General features: G+C 37.6%; 1 protein-coding gene across 8 annotated transcripts; it reads right to left on the bottom strand.

Annotated features, from left to right (window-relative positions):
- Positions 1–74: 74 nt before the first annotated feature.
- LOC131459287 (uncharacterized) lies at positions 75–24,835 on the bottom strand. Of its 8 annotated transcripts, none has more exons than XM_058628913.1 (47): positions 24,788–24,835; positions 22,627–22,679; positions 22,463–22,495; positions 22,261–22,329; positions 20,753–20,806; positions 20,042–20,122; positions 19,795–19,857; positions 19,670–19,708; positions 19,500–19,565; positions 18,575–18,649; positions 18,430–18,480; positions 17,285–17,380; positions 17,015–17,080; positions 16,867–16,923; positions 16,598–16,666; positions 16,334–16,396; positions 16,161–16,229; positions 15,996–16,061; positions 14,995–15,066; positions 14,492–14,563; positions 14,224–14,295; positions 14,046–14,102; positions 13,768–13,836; positions 12,328–12,387; positions 12,126–12,182; positions 11,552–11,617; positions 11,392–11,463; positions 10,942–11,007; positions 10,769–10,840; positions 9,302–9,361; positions 8,885–8,950; positions 7,860–7,931; positions 7,518–7,583; positions 7,086–7,151; positions 6,929–6,991; positions 6,751–6,822; positions 6,591–6,653; positions 6,399–6,470; positions 6,255–6,317; positions 6,014–6,085; positions 5,769–5,822; positions 5,415–5,474; positions 5,041–5,112; positions 4,872–4,911; positions 4,651–4,702; positions 3,893–4,307; positions 75–3,022 (listed from the first exon to the last, which is right to left on the bottom strand). In XM_058628913.1, exons 2-47 carry the CDS (start codon positions 22,672–22,674, stop codon positions 1,355–1,357), a joined length of 4,896 nt encoding a protein of 1,631 aa, XP_058484896.1. In that variant the 5' UTR covers positions 22,675–22,679; positions 24,788–24,835; the 3' UTR covers positions 75–1,354. The 8 variants fall into 8 exon arrangements, with proteins under 8 accessions (XP_058484896.1, XP_058484887.1, XP_058484904.1 ...); XM_058628904.1 differs by lacking the exon at positions 24,788–24,835 and adding an exon at positions 23,721–23,846; XM_058628921.1 differs by lacking the exon at positions 24,788–24,835 and adding an exon at positions 23,721–23,846 and having other exon boundaries at positions 15,996–16,058.
- Between the last annotated feature and the right edge of the window lie 1,928 nt (positions 24,836–26,763).

Genomic DNA, 26,763 nt, shown 5'->3' with positions numbered 1-26,763 from the left:
TTTCTGTGATTTTTGCGGCACTACAATAAAAACAAAAATGGGGTTTTAAATTCAAAGACGCGACAATATTAGGGTTCAATGACTAATAATTTATTTATTCAAAAGGAACCCAGCACCATAGAAAACAATTCCCCTTATAAAAATACATACAGAGAACATACAGACATAAAACAATAGTAGTGTAAGTAGTGCACTATTGCACCATATTCCAGTAACATTCACTATCACAACTGAAAACATGAGACATGAGAGGAGGCAAAGCCTGGTTAAAGTGCACCAAGTGAACGTCCGTCTGTAACAGCTGATTTTTAAAGAAAAAAACACTCCATGATCGGATGATTTAAAAACAAATATTATACTTTCTTAATGCAATATTTACTGACAAAGTCCCTGAAATATAACGACTAATTCTTGCTTCCCTCCTCACTCACAAACACTGCTCCACGACACAATCCACACACAGTCTGTGAACAGCACGTATGAACAATATGAAGTTTTGACCTAGTTCTAACCCCGAATCACCAGTCATATAAAGGCAACATGTTACATGATGCATCAGAAATATAAATATATGAAACCTGAACCTCATTTGTTGTGGCTCAACATGAGTAAATCATTATCATGTACCAGCAGCCTGTATTTTCTTTGCTGTATATTTGACATCATTTCTATTGAGATTTGTCAGAAATCTGGAGAGAATTCCAGACGCTCTGGCAAACTTTATTTCACATACAGAATCTGAGGTTTTAGTCTACAGAATTAAGAAAAAGAGGAAGGCAGATGTTTTTAAGAGATTAAAAAAAATGCCGGACTTTGGTGACAAATTATAGAATATTTAAAGATACTATGACATCATATATGTTCAGGAACAGAGGCTTTAAAGGGACGTGCTGATCATTTTGGCTTTGTTTGTACACAATGTCAATTGTATATTACATACATACACACACATATATGTATATATGTTTATCTAGATAGTTTTATCCTCCTACCTTGATTATGAAAACTGGCGTTATTTTATTAAATCAACCTGATTATAGACTAAATATAAACAAAGATTTAATCTTCTGGTTTGGAAGATAAAACCTAGGAAGTAGGATGGACTCTGCTGGTTGCAAAAAGAATTCCATTTGAATACAAGCTTCTACTTCTCAACTTCAACTCTCTAATGCTAGTTTCTGGTTTTCATCAATAGACCCGTCAGTTTCCTACATGATTTCCCCATTTCGACAATAAAGTTTGGCACATACGAGTGGACACCAGCGTGATTGACAGCTGGTATCATCCAATAGGAGCCTGGTTGCAGGTGAGAATAAATAAAGTGAGGAGTAGTGTCGTCGTCACCTACCGAAATCTAAATGTACAGTCCGTCCTCCATCATCCGAACACTGGATCGAGATCCTTGCCGATTGTGTCCGTGCTCTTTGTCCTTCCTCCGACTCTCTCCATCCTCCCTCCTCTTCCTCCTATCCTCATCCTCCTCCTCTGCCTCCTCACTTCCTGCCTTCTCAAACTGCCTCCTTGCGCTCTCCACCCTGCTCTCTCGTTTCTCCTCGTGCTCCTTCCTGTGGTGGTGGTGACTCCTCTGGGAATCAAACTCCTCCCTGCTGCTCCTCCACTCTCTGTCCATCCTCGTTTCGTGACTTCGATGCGACTCCCTTTTCTCCGTCTCCCTCTTGGACTCCCTTCCATCTTTAGGTTCCCTCCTCTCTTCACGAGTCTTCGTCACGTCGGCTCTCCAGTCTTTCACTCCCCGCTCGTCCTCTGTCCTCCTCCAGCTCTCCAACCTGTCACTGTCTTTTCTCAAGAGTCTCTCCATGTCTCTGCTGCTTCCTCTCTCTTTATCAGTTTTTCTTGTCTTATGTTCACTTCCTCTCTGTTTTTCTCGGTCACTCCTGCTGCTGCTATGTCTCCTCATGCTCACACTTTCCTCCGCTTTCTCTTTATTCACTGATTTCCATTCGTGCCTCGTCCCTCGTTCCCCCTCTCTGCTTCTTTGGCTTTCTCTCTTTCCACTCCACTGCTCTGGTTTCAGATCACCCGTCTTTCTCTCATCCTCCTCCTTCTCTGTTACATCCACCTTTTTTGGTTTTTCATCCACACCGGTGTCTTGTTGTGCCTTGTCCCCCTTGCTCTCCTGTTTTTCTTTGACAGCTGTTATTCTGTTCTCAGTTTCTTTGTCCTTTTTGCTTCCTTTCTGCAGTTGTTCTTTTAAATCCTCCTCTTTAGCAGCTTTCGCATCTTTTGGCTCTATTATTTTTTCAAATAGCTTCACTAATTTGGATCCAGGTTTGCTTTCTTCTTGACCTTTTTCCACCTTGCTTTCCTTCTTTCCCTCTTTCTTTGCATCCTTTTCACTATTTTTTTCCTCCTCCTCCTTATCTCTCTTTTTCTCTGGATCTCCTTTTTCCTTAATGCTCTCTTCGTTTTTCTCCTTACTTTTCAGAAGTTCCTCCTCTTGCTCTTTTCTCTTCTTCTGCTCCTCCTCAACCTTCTTGTCCAGTTTCTCCTCCAGGATGTCCAGCTCCTGGTCCAGCTCCGCCAGCTTCTTCGGGTCCGACTCCAAATCGTCTTCAATCTCCTCCTCCACCTCCTGGATTTCCTCGTACTCCTCCACCTCGATGCCTTCCATGGTTTTCTGCAGCTGTGTCTTGACCTTGTTCAGCTCCAGGAGACCATCCTGAAGGTCTTTACACACCTCTCTGATCTTGGTGGCAAACTTGGTTTTGGCACCTTTGCGAAGCTCGTGCGAGTCTTTGGCGAGGAAGAAAACATCGAGGGCGAGGAAGAGAGCCGACATGACTCCTGTGGTGACACTGATGGCCTGAGCAGCTTTGGCTGCTCCGCCTGCAGCGCCAAGAACCTGCACGGTGCTGATGAGTTTGTCCGTGTTGATCATCAGGGCTTTGCCGGCGCGGCCACCCTCCTTCATCACATGTTTGATGTTGTGATTCATAGCCTTTTTGGCTGCACTCTGAGAATATTTCTCAAAGTCCCATTCGTCCAGTGTATCCATACCTTCCTACAGGAGACACAGAGACAGGGAAGATGGTTAAAGACTGTCTCAGAAATGATACACAGGACGAAAACTTGATGTTACTACCTGTTACATTATGTTAATAATTTTAAAAAACAAGAGATATTTTCAGTTTGTGATGTTATTGTGATCCTCTCATTTAAGTAGAGATGGGGGGGGGGGGTGGAATGCTTAAACTACAGAAGGAATTCAGAAAGGAAAAGTCTTTAAGGAAGTCCCAACTCAGATGTAACAGTGGAAACTTATTTATGATTTGATTAGCTTCCTGAGGTGAAGTGTAATCCTGTAAAATCCTGTTGGTGAGTCTTTATTTTCATGTACCTTTATGTGGGGTCCATTCAAATGAGACAAAATGGGATTAAATTTAATGTCAATATCAACAAAAATCCACAGGGTAAACAAGACCTAATACCTACTGACAGGGTCATTTAATTTAAGGATAATTGGTTCGATTTTTATCTTAAATATTTTCTAACAATATCATTTAGTTTATGTTATATTCTCTAGAGCACAGCTGCTCAAGGATAAATAATAAAAGTAAGTAAGTTTCATAAGTAATTAACTGGTTTGAGTGATTGTTTTTTTTTTTTTTTTTTCAAAATGAACTCATGATCTTTACATCTTCGTCCCCTGAAAAGTGGAATAAGTCCTGGTTTCTTGACTCCTATATGACTGACATTTTAAAGCCACTTGATTTGAAAATAATCAACTAATGAATCAATAATGAAAATAAATTGCAGCACTAGTTTCAGTTTTTTAGTTCAGTTTTTAATTTACTATCTCTTTTACCTAATTAATATATCCACCTTTCTGAGAAGTTAACAGTGACAATTTGTAAATCAAACATTTCCTCACCTGCACAAACTCCATACATTCTCTGATATCTTTGATCTCTTCCTGATAGTCCTGGATCAACTTCTCCACCTTCTTCCTGTCCATGTTAGAATGAACCGTGTCTGTGATATTAGCCGTAGCTGAGGCGATGCTACCCGCCGTCGCCACACCAATCCCCACAGCTGTGACGATAATGGAGGCACCAAAGGTGAAAGGTGCCAGAATGAGGCCTGTGATTGTGGTAATACTGCCCGCCACACTGGCCACGCCTCCACCCACAGCAGCCGTCACTGTTTTTTTGTGGAAGTAATCCGCAGCGTCTGCTACAGCCAGAAGCTCCAGGATGCGCTGCTGCAGGGACGCCCCTCGCTGGTTGAAAAGTCGCACAAAGAGGCGAGCCGCCATGAAGACACGGTCAGCTGCCTGCTCCAGCGCCCTGGAGCAAAAACACAGAGATGAGAGGTGTAATAGCGTTTAACTCATGAGAGAAAGATCTCATGAACTTTTGAAAATATTTCTGTTGATATTGATATTCTTTCACCAAATCTTAAATGGTTTCATAACACAGAGAAACTTTTAGGTAGTCATTGACAACTGTGCCATCGAACCTGCCCTTCTCAAAAAGAAGGGTAGTTCCACAAGGCTCAGTTCTGCGCTCAATCCTCTTTTATCATTTGACAAGGCAATAGATGTCACACAATACACATGTCATCAAAATCCTCAATAATATTTTAGCAGGTGTAATTGAATGAAATATAAATAAAGAAACATATTCTTACATTTCCTCATCATCCGCCTGGAAATTGGATCCCTCATTCCACTCTTTCCAACCTGTAAACCAGCAGCAGAAAAATAGTAAGTATAATAGCAATTTCTTGGTGCTGATTTTTCATAATCGTACGTCTTTCAAATAATGTCAAAAATATGGAGATGAACTGTAAGAGAAAGTGTGAAAATCAAACAAAATGGTTGCTTTTGAGGTGAAAACTATCACACTAACCTTTGACTGTGTTCCACCACTCCATCAGCTCGTCACTTTCCTGCAAACAAAAACACCCATGACAACATGACTTACTCAAGTGTGGAGAAAAACACACACACACACGCACATATACACACATATATGCATACATATACACACACACACACACATATACACACTCACATACCTGTTGAGCTTGAGGGTTGCCCTCGGTCGGGAAAGCTGCCATCTCTACAGGCTGCATCTCTACTGTGCTCTCCTGAACAACAAAACAACTTTTAACACAAAGTTTTTAACACACAATAAACCATTTACTCTGGATTACTGCAAACATATCTGTTAACATCTGTAAAGGTGTATTTATATACAGGAGCAGATTCACGTATACAGTAAAATTCATTCTCACACTGCCATTCATTTTTCACTCAATTTGATTTAAAGATTTGTTACATATAGCAGCAGGCTGGTATCCCGAAATAGAAGACCAGATAATGTCTAAATAAGGTTTGATTGAACATGTCAATTTCATAGTAATCTAAGTGTATCTGTTTTATGTGAAACCTGTGAGTTCAGCTCCCGCATCTCCATCGTCTCTTCAAGGATAGGCATCTTATCTGAAGGCTGTTGCAGGAGACAAGGATAATAATGTCATTGTTTTAAAAAAAGGAATGTGAATACAAAATTTAAGAGGACAAAAGCACACATGTCAAAATGGGGGCATGTTTATCTGTGTTATAATAAATCTTTCAGGATTTTAACAGCCTGCTTTTGGAAAAACGTATAAAAGCAAAGCCAATTGTTTAAGCCTTATGAGCTCAATTGAAAACATGGCATTTGGCACAACTGTGAAAAGAGAAGAGCAGTAAGCAAAACGAGTCAAACCAGCACAAGAATTGGCAAAGAATCAGTCGGTACCTGTGAAACCTTGGGTAGTTTCGGAAGAGTTTTCTTGATTCGGAAAGACACAACCTGAAGTGAACAAAATAAATGAAAAGTATGTTTATACGACTCAAAGAGCATTATTGATATAACAACTAAACAGTCATCCTGAGTCTTGTTTTTTAATAGCATGAATAGATCATCTGTTGAAACAAACGGTCAAGACTCTGGATGTTTCTTTTTGTTTTTTATTTTTTCCCTTTAGGCAAAAAACAACTCACTCGTTTTTTTTTCTTGATGGTCCTCCTGCGTTTCAGCCCACCTCCCTCTGGTGGCTCCATGTCTACACTTTCCTACAACATGGAGGAAGAATTATTTGTACAACAGCTGCACAGAAACATTAAGGTTATCCAGGATTATAATTATTATCGTCATCATTATTATAATAATAATAATGATAATAATAATAATAATAATAACTTTTAAACGGATTAAAATACATAATTGTTGATAATACTGTACCTGTGCTTCCACAGTTTTGGGCGTTCTCCTAAACATCCCAGCGAATCCTCCTTGTTTTGTCTCCTAACAGGAAACAAAACATGACACACGAGTCACAAAAAAGACGAATAAAACATGCACACAAACTCCACAACACTCACTCACCTTTGTGTTTCCTGTGGCCTCAGACAGATTGTCGTTGCTGGCAGACAGTCCGCCTCGTGCCGACTGATCCCCCTTTATGAATAAAAAGTATGCTTTGTAAGTTATAATGGGTGAACAAAGATTACTACTCAGAGATTTGTGCCAAAAATTCAATTATAGTATTTAAATAAAAGCTATAATTTTAGCTCTCACCTCAACAGCGTTTGTGAGGTTGTCCAAGCTGATGGACAGTTGCCTCGAGTCATTGAGAGGATCCTGAAGAACAAAGAAAAACATTTTTTTTTGTTTGTTTAGGATAGTAAAAATAACAAAATAAATCAAATATCATAAAAAATAGAAATAAATCCTTTACCTTTGAAACAGCATGGCGTGGAGAAGGTCTAGGAGACTTTTTAAAAATCCCTGCAAGTCCTCCTGTCTTCTCCTAATGAAGTGAAAAGTGAACGTTGAAAATGACACGTGACAAATCAATAATCACTCATCAAAGGGAGAAACGAGCTGAGATTCCAGTGATCAAACAACGTTTGTACCTTTGGTTCTGAGAGATTTTCACAGCTGGCAGATAATTTCTTTTCTTTGATTGTGTTTGGCTCCTGCAAACACACACAAAAATAAATGAATCATAAAATACAAGAAAGTTAAATGTTGTCACAGAATGTAGACTTTATAGAGAGATTGTTCTCATACCTCATCTGTTGTCCCCTCCGTTGCTTTTGGAGTTTTCTTAAACATCCCACTGAAAATATTTTTCTCCTGAGAAAAGAAAACTCAAACACATCAGTTTTGTCTCTAATGAGCTCAAGAAAAAAGACATACTGAACTTTTACATGTATGTCAAAGTGTATAAATCGCTGTATACATGTAATGCGTGTGTTTATACAATATACTTCCCTTTTTGTTAAGTTGTAGCCTTATGTTAACATAGTTAATATTAACGTTTTCTCGCATTAATCAATGAACACCTCATAATGAGAAGGAAACAACTGTATGTCGTGTCAATTTATGAGGGACACAATGTCTTTAAACCTTTTTCGACATAATGCTGTGAAGTGAACATTTCTGTTGAAAAACAGAGACCTCGATTTGATTATTCATTTGGTTGAAAACCAACACTGGTACCTTGGTGTTAGCGTTTTCAGACAGACTGTCGTTACTTGCCGACAGCTCCCTCTGCTCGTCTTTATCCTGCAAAAACAAATACAAATAAGTTGTAATTAAGTGGACGATTTGTAGAACAAGGCAAAAAGAGATGGCAGACTTCACCCCATTCACGTGTTCAAATCCACATCAGGGTCAAAATTCTTGGGCAACGTACATAAACATGTGCCTGGTGTGTGTGTCTATCACAAATTCTAACAAGCCTCTGTCGCTCATAGACACACAGAGCCACCACAAAACAATACTTTCACTCCCACTCTGTGGGGTGAAGTAACAAGCACCACAAACTAGTCTAGGACTCACCTCTGTAGCAGCATCATCTTCAGATGCTTTAGGTGTTTTCTTGAGCAGTCCACTGAAAAGTCCACCTTTCTCCTGACAAGCCAAAATCACACATGCAGGACTGAGTCAGTGAAGGGGTCGCACCTTTAATTAAGATGAGCAACAGCGATGCCATAAATCATCTCTACGGAAAGGGTGTTTCACATTTCCCTGCATTTCTCAAGAAACAACGCAGAAATTGGGTGTATGTGTGTAGAATGGATGATATCTCTAAACAGATACAGATAATGATGCATGATGTTAGTGTCAGAGTAGGTACTGCATGTGCTCTGAGAGAACTCTAGCAGCCGTTTGGAGGGGCTGTATGAATTCTGTTCCTCCTCATGCATGTCTATTTATTCTAGGTGCCAATTCCTCGCCCAGATTCTCTGGAAATTCTTCTGCTGCTGAGAAAGAATGTCCAGCTGAGCTTGTCATAATGTGAACGCCAAACAGAGGAGAATGTCAGTCTTGTTTTTTTTTTTTTGTTTTTTTTAAATCATCCAGGTCATTGTATTGTCAGGAGTTTAGCTCTAGACAGACAATTCTCCTCTCATCCAAGAGGCTTCTTCAGTTGTCATTCTGGACAATAACATTGTGAAAATTCTCTGGTCGTTACCCAGAGTTCATGGCCAGTTGTTTCTAAGCTACCAGTAGTCTCTAAATCCAATCAATCAATATTTCTTTAAGAGTTTCCAGACAACTGTTGAAGACAGAGACTTATTCAATTAAGTGCTTAGGATTCTCATAAATTGTCCAGTGAAGGTGCAAGTAGAAGGGAAGAGGTTAAAGTTCAAAAGACTTTGTATTTGTTTTCAGGGAGCAGGACTCACTCCAGAAGACTCTTATCAGCTGTGTAATGCACTGACATCAGTGTCATCCGAAAAAACAGAATCTACTAAAAAGATAAAGGCTTAACAACAAGCTGTACAAGACGAAGATGAGGAGAACTTTCTGACAGATACATCATTACTGGTCCATGTGAAGCTGTAATGTTACATACTGACCTCGTCAAACAGGTTATCGATGCTGGCAGACCTCTTGAATATTCCAGCGAAGCCTCCTTTCTTCTCCTACAACACAAACCTCAGTTATTTCTCTCAGTAAAAACATTTAGACAAACAGAGCAACAGTAAAAGTGAAGGAGGAAAAAAGACAAAAGAAAATGAGAAGAAAATTTCACTGTGATCCAGACTCTGACAAGACTCAACTTTCAAAATGTTTGGTAAATAATATGAACAAATCAAGTCATTTTAATCATCACGTAATAGTAAAACACAATAGATATTACTGTTGTATGTGAATACATACAATAGGTTTTTAAGTAAATGTTTACTTAATACTTATATTTTAAGTAAAATATTGGTACAAAATATAAAGGTTTTGTATAACCAGGAGTTAGTTTTCATAAAAATCTCACTGACCTGTTTGTTCTCAGACAAATTTTCACTGCTGGCTGACAGCTCCTTATCAGGACTCTCATCCTACAAAAACAGTTGAAATATTATAGCTGAATTTTACATATAATTGCAGTTCATCATTTTTTTTTCAATCACTTGATAGTACTACAATCAAGTAGAACAATTTTCCACATTGTTAAATTGTCTTATTATTCATAATTTGTCACAAAATCAAAATGCAAACAAGTACACTGAAAAACACAACCATGACATGGAAACACACTAAAAAGACAAATAATATAAAGAGTATATTACACAGCTCCACGTGCAATGACCGTCAAAGGATAAACATATGATTGGCGGGACAAATGTTGTAAATATTGTTGTACATATATTGCCCCCTGCTGGTTGAGATGCCACATTATTGTTTAATTCTTTGGCCCCATTCATCAGATCAGGTCTGACTGTACAGGTGTGTTTGATGTCCGTGTAAGTGACAGAAGAGACAAAAGAGATGAGTAGACCTGGAGTAGAGCTGAAACGATTAATCGATTATTAATCGATTACTAAATTAATCGACAACTATTTTGATAATCGAATAATCGGTTGGAAGCTTTTTTCATGATTAGAACACAATTTCCGATTGTTTAAGCTTCTTAAATGTGAGTATTTTCTTCATTTCTTTGCTCTGGATAACAAAGAAATCATTAAAAGTCAATCATTTTGGTTTGTGGACAAAACAAGACATTTGAGAACATCATCATTTCCAGGTTTGACGAACACGATCAACATTTTTTAAGGTTTTCTGATATGTTATGGACCAAACGATTAATCGATTATCAAGAAAATAATCAACAGATTAATCGCAGCAAAGCTCAAATCACACTTCTGTAACATGAAAAGTTTTAACTTGGAGAAAGAGCTACAAATAAATTAAAGAATGTTCATGCAGCTCAAAAATGTGGACAAAAATATGTCCTCATGCCGCGCAAGAATTTGGTTTCTGTGAACGGCTCCGAGGATACATTCCGAACTGAAAACCTTGTTTTGCCCTCAGCTGTGTTGTGTCATGCCAAGTGTAGAGAAAGTTAATAAAGAGGGAAGAATCCTCTGTGGTGACAGCAGCGGTCTGTTCCGCATGAGCCTGTGATTTTCATTCCTGTTTTGCTGCTCTCTGTGTTTCTTTTATTTGACAGTCCTAGTTTCACAGGTTTATCTCTGTTAGGTTTAGCACTGAAGGTGATAAATCATAATGAAGACTCACGATCCTCACGATCCTACGACTCTTTGTAGGTTGGCCCACCAGCTTCTGTGACCTCAATACACATACAGGCACCAACACCTCTTCCTCTGTTAATGTTGGTTATGGTTATGTTTCTGAGTTTCTGCTGCTATGACCTGATTGTTATGAATCTGCTGGACCTCTGTGAGGAGATCTATTCAGGGAAGTTTAACAGGTATAAAAATCTAATCTAAATTATTTACACTTACCTCATCGGACTGAGAAGCTTCTGCTGGTTTGGGTGGCTTTTTGAATATTCCACCGAAGATTCCTCCTTTTTCCTGAAACATAGACATTGAAATGTGAGCACTGACACTTTGTTTTGAAATTGTTTTGAAACTATGCTATTGAAAAAAACAGAATAAACAACAACAACCCCCACCTTGGTGTTGTTCTCGGACAGACCGTCACCGTTTCCCGACAGCTCGCTGTCTGTCATCAGTTTTTCCTAAGAAAAACATCATCACAATCAGAGCACCTGACTGGTATGTGCCACATATATCATACACCTGCACTCTCCAGTCTCTCTCTTATTTCCTGTCAGTAATATACTATCAAAACACTATGTTCACTATCAAAATGCTCAACACAATGTGACAGTTTCTGGCTGTGGTGAAAATAGTACCATGATCTCCTTTTAGATAACTGATGTAATAACTAATGGAACATCTTTCACTCCCCTTCACTGAAACTGTGTTACACTCACTTTCCTCATTTCATATTTCTTGCATTGTCCTGGGAGTCAAACCAGCTGCAATTCCAGTCATAAATCGACCCTGACCTTTCGCCAACATGCAAGCAGACGAGAAAAAACAAAGAAAATATGTCTTACTTTCTCTGTGGGAGGACCATCGACAAGTCTGGATGACTTCTTGAACATTCCACTGAACCCACCTCCCTTCTCCTGAAATGTAGGGTTTATTTTCTTTAATCAACAAAATACAACCAATGCAGAAAGTACAACCTAATTTTTCACGAACGACCACACTGACCTTCGCCTCTGACAGACTGTCGTTGCTCGCTGAAAGATCCTTCTGTGATAACAGATTCTCCTGAGACTAAGAAAAACAATTTATTTAGTGTTAATATTTGCTTTGCATTAATGTACATAGAGTCACTTTTTGAACACTGGAACATGTTGACATTTATCAACATTTTTGTTCAATTGTCAGGGACAATGTAGTTATCATCATTTTAAAAAAATCAGGCTTATTTATTGGGCAGATATTTTAGAGTCTGTACAAGATCAATATATGTAGGATTGTTTGGCTCTGCTCCTACAATAAAAAACATTTTAATGAGAAAGGTAGAAGTCCATCCTTTTTAAACAATCCTTTGAGCCATAATCATAGAATACTGTAAATTAAATCATGTTCATTGTCAGGGCATGAGCAGGAAGAAAAAACCACACCCAAACAGATCAAACCAGCTTTGTGAACGGTTAATGACTTCACCCATGCAGCATCTTAAAGCAACGTTTTTTTTTTGTTTGTTTTTTTAAAGGCGTAGATGTAGACAGTGTTGATCTCTTCAACATGTAAACTTCACGTGTTTGAGATGCTCTACCTCTCCAGATGCTTTGGGAGTCTTTCTGAGGAGTCCGCTGAACAAACCACTTTTCTCCTGCAACAAGGAAGAGAAAACATGACTCAAGCGAACTAGTGACGTCTTTCCCTAAATTTAAAAATAAAATGAAAACCTGTTTTATCTTTCACCTGCAGAGCGTGACACACATGGTGACACACACTTCTATCATGCGACGACTCACCTTGTTCTCCGACAGGCTGTCGGTGCTGGAGGAGAGTTCACCGTGCAGCGGCTCCGCAGCCTAAAGCGAGAGAAATGTTACTGGACCTGTGTGAACATGAACACGCACGACACTGACTTGCAGACATGGAAGCAGTTAGAGAAACATCACTGTTCAACAACATAATTACACATGCTACAATTTTCCCTGTGGTTTTTTTTTTCTTTGTGTGTCTGCTTGGTGTGTGTGGCTGACCTACATGCGGCGGTGCCTCCTTAACATTACACCTGCAGGTCACCAAGACACCACTCCTGCTCTGCTCAAATACCCAGCTCTCATCTTTCAATCCAGCTCTCCGTTGCTCCCGTTTGGTCAATACGCCTCGCCTGTTTCAGTCTCCCTAGAAACAACACTTCTCTGCTACAACTCATCCTGGACAGCTTCTACCCCTGCCCAGCCAATTTGAGATGTTCTTAATTTTTTTGGAATAAACTCCTGAAACTTGGTCTGATTCATATGTTCTGTACTTTGGGTCCATAACTTTACTGCCCTTATCTCCAAAAAACAGGTTTGTGTGTGACTGATATACAAAAAAAAAAAAAAGAAACAGCCATGAAACGATTCAGATGTGAATTTTATTGCTCAGGATAAATGCTACCTTTCCCTGACCACTCCTGCACTGCTGTATACTCACAAACGCTCCCTCACTCAAGTCTCATAATCAGACCTGCCAGCCATGAAAACTTTTTTTGAATAGCAACTTACCAGGGATTTATTGTTAATGTTATTGTTCTTACATATGAAGGCAGTGCAGCACACACACGAACACACCCCAAAAATTATCCCTTTTGGTTTTGTCATTTTGGTTGATACATAATTAATATGCATCTCTCACTTTCTACCTTATCACTTTCCCAGTCACTTCAGATATTCAACATACAAATAGACTCTGAAGAAAACAAGCACTCTTTTAATGAAAATGCAATTGTTATTTAACATTACTGATTACTAACTTTAAATGTAGGTCTTAATATATTTGACATAAGCTAAGGGGTATACAGTAAGATAAGATCAGATAGGGGTATGTTATGTCCCTCCAACGGGACTTTAACATGACAGACATAACTGAAAAATGTCTCTTAAACAGGACATTACAAATAACTAAAAATCACAAAAGACATGTTATGTCCCTTAAACAGACATTTTACATTATTTCTGAGGGGCACATATTCTCTTCTGTTTAGGTTCGCTGCCCTGTCTCCCTGTCAGTATCCGTATCGGACGTCATGTTTATTAACTGCAGACACGCACGCTGTGGCGTTAAAACGTCACGTCATTAACATAAAATTTCGTCCAGAAGTTGACAGGTCTGTAATTAAATTTAACGCTCTTCACAATCTCACATTCTCAAACCCCTCCACCAAAAATGTATTCTGACTCGAGTCATCATAATCAGCTCACCTGTGCAGGCATCTCCTCCGCTGGTTTGTTGGATTTTTTGAGGAAGCCAGAGAAGATGTTTCCTTTCGCCTGTGAAGAAATTTGTTTTTAAAAACTTCATGAATGTGAATCGGTTTATCACCGTTTCTTTAAACATGGAAATTAGCATGCAGAAAGAAGCTTATTTTACACTTAAAGATTTTAAACACATTTGACACTGAAATTAACCTCACTTTCTGTTTGTGAAGTGTTTTATCTTCATTAAAATTGTGCGCTGAAGCCACTGAGACAGGACTTACTTGAGCCGTCTTCTCCTCTGCCTCTGCATCGTCAGAGTCACTGTCCTCTTTTTTGACCTGGCAGTGAAAACAACAGTGAGTGATGAGGGCTGGAGGAAATCAAAACTGTAAATTTAGACATATTTACATACGACAGAAGATTATACTCTGAGTGAAGGAGAGAATGTTAATATCTTACCCCCTCCAGTCGTGACCCTTCAGGCAGTTTGGGAGATTTCTTGAACATTCCACTGAAAAAGTTGCTTTTCTCCTGGTATAGAAACAAAAATAATGAACTGTTTTACAGTATGTGCTACAGGTGGAGTATTCATTTCAATAATTAAACTTAAAATGTGTCATAGGTGGATTATATTTCCTACAGGGGGTGGATGTGATGGTAACAGAAAAAAGTCCTTTTCAGTTTGTAAAATGAATGAATAAAATCAGAAACAGAAAACTTGTCTTACTTTAGTGTTGCCGCTGTTCTCAGACAGACTCTCACTGCTGGCCGCCAGCTCGGTCCGCTGCAACTCTTTATCCTGAAACACAAAGAGGCGTAAGATGCTGAAATAAAACTGAACATGTTTATAAATGTTTTAACATGAAAAAGTGCAAAAAAGGAAACCAACCACAAACAAATAATTTATTCCTCCAATAATTAACTAATGCACTGTTTTATGTGCTGCAAGTACACAATACTCTATATTTATGAAATATTATGAACATTTTGAAGAATAAAAGCTACATACAAAAATGTGCTGTAATGTGACATATTATTAGATAAGTAAAGAAATATGAAATACTTTTTTTTAGTTAACACCTAAAAATAACAAGCGTTTACTTAAGACCCATTAGACAAACTCTAACATACAGTACTTTTCTGAAGCCATATATCTCAAAAAGAGATGTTAACATGCAACATATATATACTGATGTTGACCTTTGAATTGATCTTAAAGTCCTATGTTACCTGCTCAGGTGTCTCCTCTACAGGAATCTTTGGAGACTTTCGGAGAATCCCACTGAAGAATCCTTCTTTATCCTGTGGACGTAATACCAATAATTTCACATGTCAATGGCTGTTACATAATAATAATAATAATAATAATAATAATAATAATAATAATAATAATAATAATAACAACAATAATAATAAAAATAATGATAATTACTAATCACAGAAATAAAAGGCACAAAAAAGCTTAAAAACAAGGATAAATAGAAAATCTTTAAAAGCAATTTAAAGAATAAACCAGATTAAAACGTAGACTATTCATTTAAAAAATGGCAAATAACACAAGCAAATAGACACAGACAACATGCAGGACAAACTAACACTAAAAGACTTGAGGCGATAGCTTGTTTACACAGAGTCAACCTTTGTTTTTAAATGTGACCGAAGGACAATTAGTAATTGAGCACATCTCAGTGTCCTGCGAGGTATACATGGTTTTGAAAAGGCCATTAATGTACTCAGGTGTGTGATGGGAGGGCAACTTGTAAGAATGTCTTTGTCCATGGCGTCCACTTTTATTGATTTGCAGCACACTCTGCATCTGGACAAGTGATTGTCCTTGGGATCTTGGTCAAAGTCAGTCTTTTTGAAATTGTCTTCGGTGAGATCTTGGAATTTTCATTTCCCAGACATCACGTCATTTGCTCTCTCTTGCTTAACGTTACTCGCTCATTGTTTCTGCATGGAATCTCACGTCAATGGCGGACAGAGACTCAGTAGACAGTGTCCACAACACTGCTAGTAATTATGACTCGATGTTTGTTGTTGTTTGTGTAGGCTGGGTCTACGTACATCAAGCAACGCAGGGCGCATGAAACAGTAGGTGGCGCCTAAATATCAACTTAACTTCTTTCTTGCACAAAATTCAAGCACTTTCAATGACCCATGTCTATTTAGAGCAATTTAAAAAAACTTTCAAGGGACTTATTAAATTCACAAACATTATCTGAACTCACTTTAGCATTTTCAGCCAGATTTTCGTTACTGCCTGACACATCGTCAGGAGGAGACTGTTGGTTCTGCTGAAACACACAAAATAATCACATTCAATACGATTATCAGGCCACAGGTTTAAACTGATCATGTGACTGCGAATACACGGTTTAGATTTTTTCCATTACCTCATCATTCTTGGCATCGACAGGTTTTGGAGACTTCCTGAACATCCCGCTGAATATTCCTTCTTTTTCCTAACACGGGCAGAGGAAAGGTACACACGATTATCAGGAGTTTTGTGTACACTGTAATTACAGATACGTGCATCACTCTGCTGCTGGGACTCAAAGCCGCTCACCTTCTTGTTCTCAGACAGACTGTCGTTGCTGGCCGCGAGCTCGCTGTGAGCGCTCAGATTCTCCTGTAACATCAGAGGAATTTATTAGAAGTGTGTCCAAAGTTAACTTTGTGTGTCCAAAGTTAAGTTTAGCTCTTCTCCTTCATTTCAGTCTTGATGCTAAGCTGCTAGTATTTAGTATACTGCTACATATTTTCAAATTTAAAGCACAGTAATTTGTCACACTGGGGAAATAAATAAAAAGATTTTTTTTAATCAGCTCACCTGTGGAGGCGTCTCCTCTGCTGGTTTGTTGGATTTTTTGAGGAAGCCAGAGAAGATGCTTCCTTTCTCCTGTGAGAAAAATTTGTTTTTAAAAACTTCATGATGAAGAATATTTGAATCAGTTTATTACCTTTTCTTTGAAAATGGAAATTAGCATGCAAAAAGAAGCTTATAAACACATTTGACACTGAAATGAACCTTACTTTCTGTTTGTGAAGTGTTTTATCCACATTAAAATTGTGCGCTGAAGCCATTGAGACAGGACTTACTTGAGACGTCTTCTCCTCTGCCTCTGCATCGTCAGAGTCAGTGTCCTCTTTTTTGACCTGGCAGTGAAAACAACAGTGAGTGATGAGGGCTGGAGGAGGATCAAAACTGTAAATTTAGACATAATTTACATATGACAGAAGATGATACCGTGAGTGAAGGAGATGATCTGTCTTTAGGTGTTTTCCAGAACCCCCCAGAGAACATCCCTTTGTCCTGGAGACCACAGTGAGAAACACATTTTAACGATAATTGTAGTTAATGTCTGAATGCAGTTTATAAGAAGATCAAATCTGAAAACAATGCAAATACATAATTTACCCAGTGTCATTAACACATTTTTTATTGCTTGTGCTTAAAAAATGTTATTAAAAAACTGAATTTACCAAGTGATCAGAATCATGATATTTGCACTCTTACCTGTTTTTGTTCTGCGTTTTTTTCTTGCTTGCTCTTTTCAGTGGTTTGGTCCTTTTCTGAGACTCCTTCCTCAGTGGCTGGGCTTGAACCTTTGGTCTGAGACAAAAGTAGACAAGATATAAAGCAAAATATATATCAGCCTAATTTTTTAATATAAATATTAACAAAAGAGGTTAGAATGTTCTTATAATGTCAAACAATTTACACCCAAATCACCTTCTTCTTATTTACGTTGCACTTTAACAACCCACAACAAAAACAGGACACTCAGTAACAATATTAAAAGAATGTCAATGTCATCTAAGAGCAAAGTACAGGAGTAAAAATAAGGTAAAAAGAATATATGCATTATAAAAACACACAATAAGGGATAAAACTGTGAATATTACAGGTCCAGGTGAGACAGAGTACATATAAACAATTGCAGTTAACTTTTACAAAACTCAAAAACCTGGATTCAAGAAAGAAAGAACTACAGGATTTTGTTGCACCACCTTTTTGTACTTCAGAAAAACTGTATAAGTTGCAGGTTTTACATGTTGACAAGAAGTTAATAACTTTCCTCTTTTTTATTTAGGAACTACATGGACAACAATGGATTTTAAGAGGATGTTGAATTTCATTATAGGCAACTAAACGTCTATGCAAAGACAGAAACCACAGTCACAGAATGCAAAAAGTAAACAAAAACCTAGCTACAGTTATCAGGAATAGGGTTTTATTTATCCTTCAACAAGTTGAGCACCAAGTTAAGAGGAGGCTGAAAAACTAAAGGGCCGCATATGAACGATAACAAAGACAGACAAGACAGTAAACATCATGGAAAAATTGGCATCTTGGCATTTTCTTGCATCCAGTCCATTATCAAAACAATTAAAATGTATACTTAGTCAAGCAGTAAGGAAAAAACAGACAAAACTCATCTAGACAGCTGGAGCATCTGTTACCAAACAGCAGACAGATAACACCATACTATCAAAGAAACAAAGTTTCACTAAACTACAAATAAAACAAACTCTCACAAAAGCAGTGACCACGTCCTCCAACACTGTTATAATCAAAACCACCACCTTGCAAAACAAGACACCGAGTTCTGCAGCCGCCACCAGCAGAAAACACCAACACACACACACGTTTCTCCGTACCTTAGGTGACGACTTGAACTGCAAACCTTTCATTACCCCTTTCAAACCGCCCTGTCAACAACAATCACAAGTCACAAAATGCCTAATAACGTCAGCACACAGCACACTCACATCAACAAACACACACACAAACAAAAACACACACCGGTTTACTTCCAGGAGCCTGTTTGGCAGGGACCTCACCAGGTTTCTCCTCCTGCTCCTCATCTAATACATAGCTCTGAGAAAGAGAATAAAAAATAAACACAGACTGAACACCAGCGGATTTAAGACGGCCACTAAACATTGACTGCATCCAATAAACTGACTGACTTTTATTCATCTGCTTATATCCCTGTATTTATTTTAGCTTCTTCAGGTTCTCTTCATTTCGACAGAGAATCACGAGACTTATCCGACAGTGATGCATATTTACCGACCAAATTAACGTGAACACTGAATCATGCACAGTCAGACACACACACACACACACTCACACCTACTGTGCTTCTGAATACAACATGCCGCACAATGTTTGAGCTACACACCCTGACACACCTGTTTGCCACCACTAACCAGTTTAACAAAGACACTGTCAGCTTATGATCCACTTTGTGTTTGCAAGCTGTGAATCCATTCTTTGTTTTTTTTTTGTTTTCAGGTTTTTGTCTCACCAACAGGGGTTAAAGACCCGAAGTTTAAGTGCTTCTGAACACAGATGTTATCAGTATGTATAAAATGATAGGTACGACAAAATCGTTTTCCCAGAAAAATCCAATGATGATGAACTGCTTTTGCTTTCCTGTTCTAGTTTGAGTATGTGTGTGTGCCTGCTATTACTAGATTTACAGACCATGACTTTAAATACAACTTCATATCTTTGTGTCGAGGGCTGCGCAATTAATCGAAACTTGTTTCAATTACAATTACAGGGGCTTTTATTCTGAAAATAACGCTTTTTATGTTGTAAAACAAAACACTGACAATTAAGCGGAATCACTGGGTTAAAGCCCTCAGAACATAAATGAACATATATAATATCCAGCTTGTCCGTCTGTTATGTAGTTGTGATGAGCAGGTGTTTTGCGTACAGTGAAAGAAGGTGTTTTGTCTTTTTGGCTCCGTCGAAACACTCCAGTCAACCCTGAGTTGTTACTCTGAAAACAAAGCACATGGAAATAAAGAGGAAGACATTGTCTATATTATGTTTCATGAGTTTTTTTCTAAGGTGGAAGCCGGTGCTTCAAACGGTGCTACCTGCCTCATTGTTGGGAACTTTAGCGGTTTCTGGTTTGTCGCTCTAAAGGGGAGACGAGGAAGGAGAGTGACTGTGAAACTTAGAAAAACAAGCAAGGTGAAGTGAAATGTGGTGTTTTGTTTGTGTACCTCTGTGTCCTCAGTGTTCACCCTCCTTCTCTGGCTGTATCTGCTGTTTTCGACTACATTTTCCTGCATGAAAACACACATAACAAAGCTCAGGAGGGAACAATAAACATTTTAACATGATCCTAGAAACTGGAAAGAAACATGAAACCATGAGTAGCCCACAGTGACTCTTTACTGTAAACACTTCTAAAAAAAAACCCAAACATTTCCTTTGCTAACTTTTATGATTCATGTGAGTGAACTGTACCTTTTCTTTGCGTCTGGGTGGAGGCACAGGAGTTTCAGACGATTTACGTTCTCCATCTCTTTTTGTTAAGTTTCCATTGGCCTGACACCGACAGGAAAAGGTGATAAACAATGCACTTTCTATTTAGGACAGTAATCCACAAATAAAGCACAACGTTTAACAGTTAACATGTGCAGAGTATTATTTAAGATCCCAAACAAAAAAAGTATTTAAACAATTATATAAATCTGCTGTGTGTGTGCCTGCTATTACTAACTTTTCCAGATAGATTTACTTTAAATACTACGTCATATATCTGTGTCTGTACAGATTAACCTCTATATTAAGGTTTAAATCAACACTCAGTCATTGCTTCAAATAAAGGCTTTACTGACATGGACATTAATAATCCAATTAGTGACTTTATTCTGACTTAAACATTGTTCATAATTTAAGTAATAAGTAATAGGTTTACACACATTGGTGATAGAATATTTCATTCATATTCATATTCCTGTTTATGTTAGAGAGAATAATCTGATTATGATTTCTGTCTACTGCTAAAAGATTATGAACTGATTAAGATCTATACATGTCAAATATGTTTTAATCTGATTATATCTCATTCTGAAAATGACCTTTTTTTTTTACTTTAATGTAATCAGAAAATGCAGTATACACGGCAGTTCACCAATATAATTCTTATAATAATATAAGAATTGCAGTAAATACCTCATTGATTGTTGCTGCAGCTCTCTTCACTCTGTATTGTGTCCCAGTCAGCTCCTGGACAGAAAGAAATTCATATTGGATATGAGAGGATTAAGAAAACGAGTGTGCTACATTTAGGAGGGTTTATTGGCAGAAATCATCTTTTCTGGAAGTGTATAATGGCTTTAAAATATAAATTGCGTGTTTACTTTTGAACATCTGAATCTATGGGAATGTGCTCAGCTCACAAACAGCTGGACACATTTTGTTGATGACCACATTCTTTCTGGACTGTGAAGGCCACCGGCGGTCCCTGACACGCTTGAGAATGAGCGGAGGGGTCGTCTGTTTGTTGCAGTGTGTACTCTCAACATTAGATGTCACTACTTCTTACAAACTACACCAGAGGTCACTAACAGGCGGACCACAGTCCGAGTCCAGACCCAGGCGCCATCCTATACGGACCTGGACCTACAGTCAAATCCACTGACCGACTGCATTCGAGGTAAGCTATCCCACGTGATGCCACTAAAGCCAAACAAATGTGTGCATTCCGTTACAATGCGACCCTGAATACGACAGATGAAGGAGCGAGTGACAGACAGAGAGACAAGTGAGCGACACAGCGAGAGAAGACAGAGAGAAGGGTGAGCGATACAGCGAGAGAAGAGTGAGCCAGAGAAAAATTACGAAACATGGCACTCTTGAAGAAGAGAAAAGTGGACAGCGAAAACAGTTTCAAACCAGAATAGACAGACTCATTCATGTTCCTTCTTCCCTCTGGAAGCACAAAACAAAGTCTGTCTCATATGCTCAGAGCCTGTGGCACTCATAAAAAGTGGCAAAGTGAAACGCCACTATGAGACAAAGCACAAAGTTTTTTAACATGTGTTGAGATCCATCTGTCTAAAATTAGTTGAGACTGTTAAATCAAAGAAAAAGGGAAACTCAAGCTGCTGCTATACTTTATTTTATTTCTCAAAAATTAAGTAATTATTTTATTTATTTTAAGAATATTATTATTATATTTATTTTCATTATTTTATTTTTAAATGCAGCCCTTATTTTCCTTAAAGAGAGATGAAAATTATACATATCTTCAATACTAGATATTGGTATAATTGTATAAAAGTGACAATAAATATTGTCGAAATGTTTTTAAATTGTTCTTTCTATATTTGATCTGACAGTTCAGTTGTTGATTACATGCAGACATTAATACAAGTAGTAGGCTACTTCAAATATATATCCCACTACTAAATCATAATGCAAGTTAGACATTATGATGTTCCGGATCTTTGCTTGAGGATATTTAGAATTTTAGTTGAATACCCCTGAACCACACCATTAAAGAGTGTGTGACTGGGGAATTTCTCCACTTAACATTCTTAACCCGGATTAAAAAAACTATTTAAATTTCGCCAGACGTTTAAGGCACAATGGCCAACACCATGTCTGCTCTGAGAACGATAAAGCTAGATAAACTGTATAGTTTGACACTCATAACGCTTAAATAAAAAAAGGCTTACAGCGTCTGTAGGTCGTGGAGGAACAAAAGGAGTCGGTCTCTCTGCTCTCTCTGGATCAGTCCTCTTAATCTGGAAAGATTTTTTCTGATTTCATTATTTACATACACCTCCTGAAGTCACTGTGTCCAGTGTAAGAAAAACCGACTGATATCACCCACACACTTCACCCAACATGGAATGAAATAAATGTTTTGTTTTGTACCTGCACGTCAGCAGGCTTTGGAGGAGGTTTAGGCTGCAAGTAAAAAAGAAAACATTGTATATTAGTGTTATTTAATAATCAATAATCAATAGTTGGAGATGTTATTTGTATGTGGACACTGTCAGTGGAGCATTAATTACATTCATTATTACAAATGTTCTCACCGGCTTTGGTCTCTTTTTGGCTTCTGGCCTCGTCATACATGCCTCCATTCTGCCTGTAAAAAACACAGAGGAACTTTAATTAAAATAGTTTAATCATATGTATTGTTAAATATGACCCTTAAGAGAGTGGAGCAACTGTTAGTTTGAATGTGTACTGAAATAACGGACAGTATAAAAACAATGTCCACTTTCTTTACTGCAGACGACCTATGTATTAAATAAAAAACAAAAAAGTCAGAATAAGTGCATTATTTTGAATGAAAATCCAGAGTAAAATTGTGTGCTGGTCCTTAATTTGTCTGACACGTCTTTGACCAAAGAACTGAAATTTTAAATGAAGTATTTCCACTGAACACTGAAAACATTTGCCTTATGGCAAATTGGTTATACAATTTGAAATTATACTGGATTCCTGGAAAATATTCTAAATATTTCTAAAATCAAATTAAAAATCATTTGTTTGTTTGTTTTTGGTGTTTTATGGCAATTGAAATCCATACTAGTAGTTATCATCTTAGTAATTGTATGTTGATAGTATTCGGCCTAAACAAAAAAAAAAAAAACAAAGAAAACAGTATTTGAGAACCACTTCACGTGTTTAAAGTGGTTTTACTTGAAATATAAAAATGAGTGACTCTTCTGTTGTTCTGTTGCAGTCGATAAATCTTTGCAGCAAACATTCAGCAGCAAAAATACACACAAAATATACTGTATTCATCACAGCAATAAGCATACAATTCAACTTATACATGTAAATGTAAATTATAACCAGTTGTGTACAGTACAGTTAAATAGAAGCACATAAATACTGTATACAAGTGTGGCACTTGAACACTTCCACTTACATCCTCTTATGTTTACTCACATTGACCTACAACCATGGTGCCAACTACGGACACTACAAACCGTAGTGTCCGTGCTAATGTGTGAAACAATGCTAATGTGTGAAACAGCAGTGTGTGTGTGAGTGTAGCTATAGCTCAAAGATAAGACTCGACACTTTTAAACAAAAGGGAAATTATACATCGTAAACACACGTGAAGAGTCTGAGAAAATGAACTGGAGTCAAGTTCAGACTGTGTAGTTTCACCTACCGAAGCTTTTTGAAGACACTTCGCAGATTATTTACATAAACTAACAATAGTCTAAACTGCGTAAAAACGACGGGAGCTCCTTCACTTCACTGACAATATATTCCCGAGAGTTTTGAAGACTTCTTCACCACACCCACACACAACATCTGCACCCGGAATGCGTTCAAGTGCACCTCCAAAACTCAGAAATCTCAGTTCTCAAGTGTTGTTGTGTTTTTAAATGCACTGTAAAGCGTTAGCTGGATTTAGTCACAAGCGTTTCAGCTCCAATTCCAAATTCAAAACAACTATTTTTATTGTTGATGACGATTTAAATGATTAAGGGAGGTTATTGTAATGTTCTTTATGACGCTATACACTTATGAATAATACAACTTCATATTCATATTCTAAACTTTAATTATTTAATTTTAATAAATATTTAGATGGAATATGCATGCATTTGAGGGGAATATTTGATTTTGTGATTTTAAAGAATATGTTCATAAAAACAAAACATTTACTCATTGGTATAAAAGTTTCACCTCCAATTCCAACTTTAAAACTGAAGGCTATGTAACTTATAACTATTGTTGTTGTTGATGATGATTTAAGGGGTGATTATAAATATTCTTTAAGATGCTGTACACTTCATATTCTTAAATTATGTCATTTTAATAAATACTGGGATGAAATGGGCATGCATTTGAGTGAAGTATTTGCAATGTGATTTTAAAGTTCATAAAAGCAATAAAATACAAAAACAATGTTGTGATTTTTGGCTAAAAACAGAACAGAAGAAAGCATTATTGATTTTGCTGACACAAAATGGTCATGCTCATGTTGCCAGGTTTCTCAAGTGTATTTACAGTTATGTAATCAAAATATGCTCAGACTCTTCCCACAGGCAACATCATCACCGTTCGAACAATGCAGCTCAAACAAAGCAAAGCACAAAGAGCTTCTGTGCCACCAATTCTCACAGTGAAATATCATCATTACATGTTTAAGGAGATCCTGAGCAACACAGAAGACGATCTCAGTTCACAAAGGTACATGCAAGCATCAAACGTTGTCCATTGTCTCACCTGGTGTCTTCAGTTGTGGAGGATGTCAGATGTGAAATCTTTGTCTCCTTCCTGGCTCTGGTTGCGGTGGGTGGATTCACCTGGGAGTGGGGCGTGGCCACTTTGAGGTTCACCTGTGGGAGTGAGTGAGACTCTGACTCATGAAAAATCCAAACACGATGGGAGCGGTTTTAAAAATAGAGGAGAGACACGCAAAGATCACTTTGGCAGCAGTGCAAACCATGACATACTGAGAGAAATCCAAAAAATTAGTAATGGAAGAAAGAGCACATGCCTCACCTGAAGGTTTTTCCGCTCCTTATAATTAGAGCAGAAATACTATCGGGAATATTCACATCAGCTATAATCTCCATCATGATGTGATCCATGATAGGAATATTTCACAACCTGACACATGATGTCTACAGTACCAGGCTTGCACGGGCCCCCCAATATACGTGAGCCCCTCGAAAGCCACAGTATAGTTCTCACACTGGAAGAAACATCTAATTGGGATTTTGATGTTTTGAAAGACGTGAATTATGCAGGTGAATGCGCTCTGATACGTGTTTTGATATCGACTGTATGAATGAAGAAATGAGACAGAGTGTCAGACAGCTACTTCAGGCTCAGCAGGAAGAGACGCAGAGAAACTCAGGGTTTTTGAAGAAAACCTGCCAGCGAGCAGGTTAGGTTCAGTATGTTGCCAGGGTAACTGACTCAGAGTTACACTGAACTGGCTATGTGAAACCGAAAAACCAGAGTTTCCCTCATCTTAGGGTTAACGAACTCCAAGTTTTCACTTAACCTGCTTTCTGAAATGGGCCCCTGGTGACCTAAACCGAAGTTGAAATTTTATTTAAATGCAATTCATTTTGTTAGTTTAAGCAATGTTTTTGGAAATATCAATCTCATTAAAATGAGGTTAAGACACCCTCAAGTTATTACATTACATTTATTTGTTGTTAATTTAATTTAAGTATTCCAAACCAACATAACTATTCATGCTTTCATCAACTATATTAAAACATATTTTATTAAATGTGCTCCTCACAGTAGTTATTAATTATTAAAAGTTAACAGAGCTCAAAGTCACTCACTTTGACAAACAAGTTTATCTTGATTAATAACTTACCACCTCAGCAAGTGCACAGTCGGTGCAAAGAAACAAGAGAAAGCACTATGAGAGCACAAATCTCTAACAAGGCTGTTCAGTTTCCCACAGACACAGTATAATCAAATATCTCACAGAATTTAAAATTGTAAATAATAATAACAATAATAATAATAATAATAATCACCATATCACCATAACAAAAACTAATATTTTCATTGGGCTATCACCTATATTCTAAATACATTTGATCCAGAACATCTACAAAAAAACACAACCTCTTTGGTGGGGATAATATCAAATAAAGGTTTAACAAAACATACTGACTTGACAGTGTTTCACTGAATTTTCTTTAATGATAATTTTTTATATTTACATTTATTACACAAGATCTACAATATATTGCACCAAAAAGGTATCACCAATAACCAGATCAACCCCCCAAAAGGTCTAATAAATATGTAGTTAATCAAACAAGTGACAGTTGTTGTCAGATATTGTATAACAGAAAAAAAACAATATTTTAAAATGTTAAGTGAGTTGTCCAGTGGCATCACAATTATTCAACAATTGTCTTGTGAAAACCATGAAAAGTGACTAATACATCCAAGGATTAGATTGACAACCAATGATTCCACTGAATCCACTGCTCACTCAAGAAGTTCATTTCCACTTGTACACACAAAATATGAGTTAAAACAGGTTGTTCCACAGAATATTCTCATGATGTAGTGGTTAGTCATAAAATAAAGCTAACGTTAGCCTGCTAATATGGCCAGGTCCGGAGTCAAGATTTACATACAGAATATTATGGTTGACAAATTTGATCAAAATGCTGTTAAACAAGAATGTTAAGTGGTAATAAGCCTTTTCAGACTAAGGT

Source organism: Solea solea, chromosome 1 (genome assembly GCF_958295425.1).
Source record: "Solea solea chromosome 1, fSolSol10.1, whole genome shotgun sequence".
In the NCBI taxonomy this organism is placed as follows: Eukaryota; Metazoa; Chordata; class Actinopteri; order Pleuronectiformes; family Soleidae; genus Solea; species Solea solea.
Note: the sequence above shows the minus strand (reverse complement) of the source record. Positions and strands in the feature narration are given on the sequence as shown.

Excerpts from the sequence above, each read along its gene's own strand:
- LOC131459287 (XM_058628913.1), bottom strand. The coding sequence starts at position 22,674 with ATGGAGGCATGTATGACGAGGCCAGAAGCCAAAAAGAGACCAAAGCCG. Across the intron at positions 22,330-22,462 it reads CAAAGCCTGCTGACGTGCAG|ATTAAGAGGACTGATCCAGA; the intron begins GTACAAAACAAA and ends AAATCTTTCCAG. Across the intron at positions 6,318-6,398 it reads AGGCCACAGGAAACACAAAG|GAGACAAAACAAGGAGGATT; the intron begins GTGAGTGAGTGT and ends GTTTCCTGTTAG.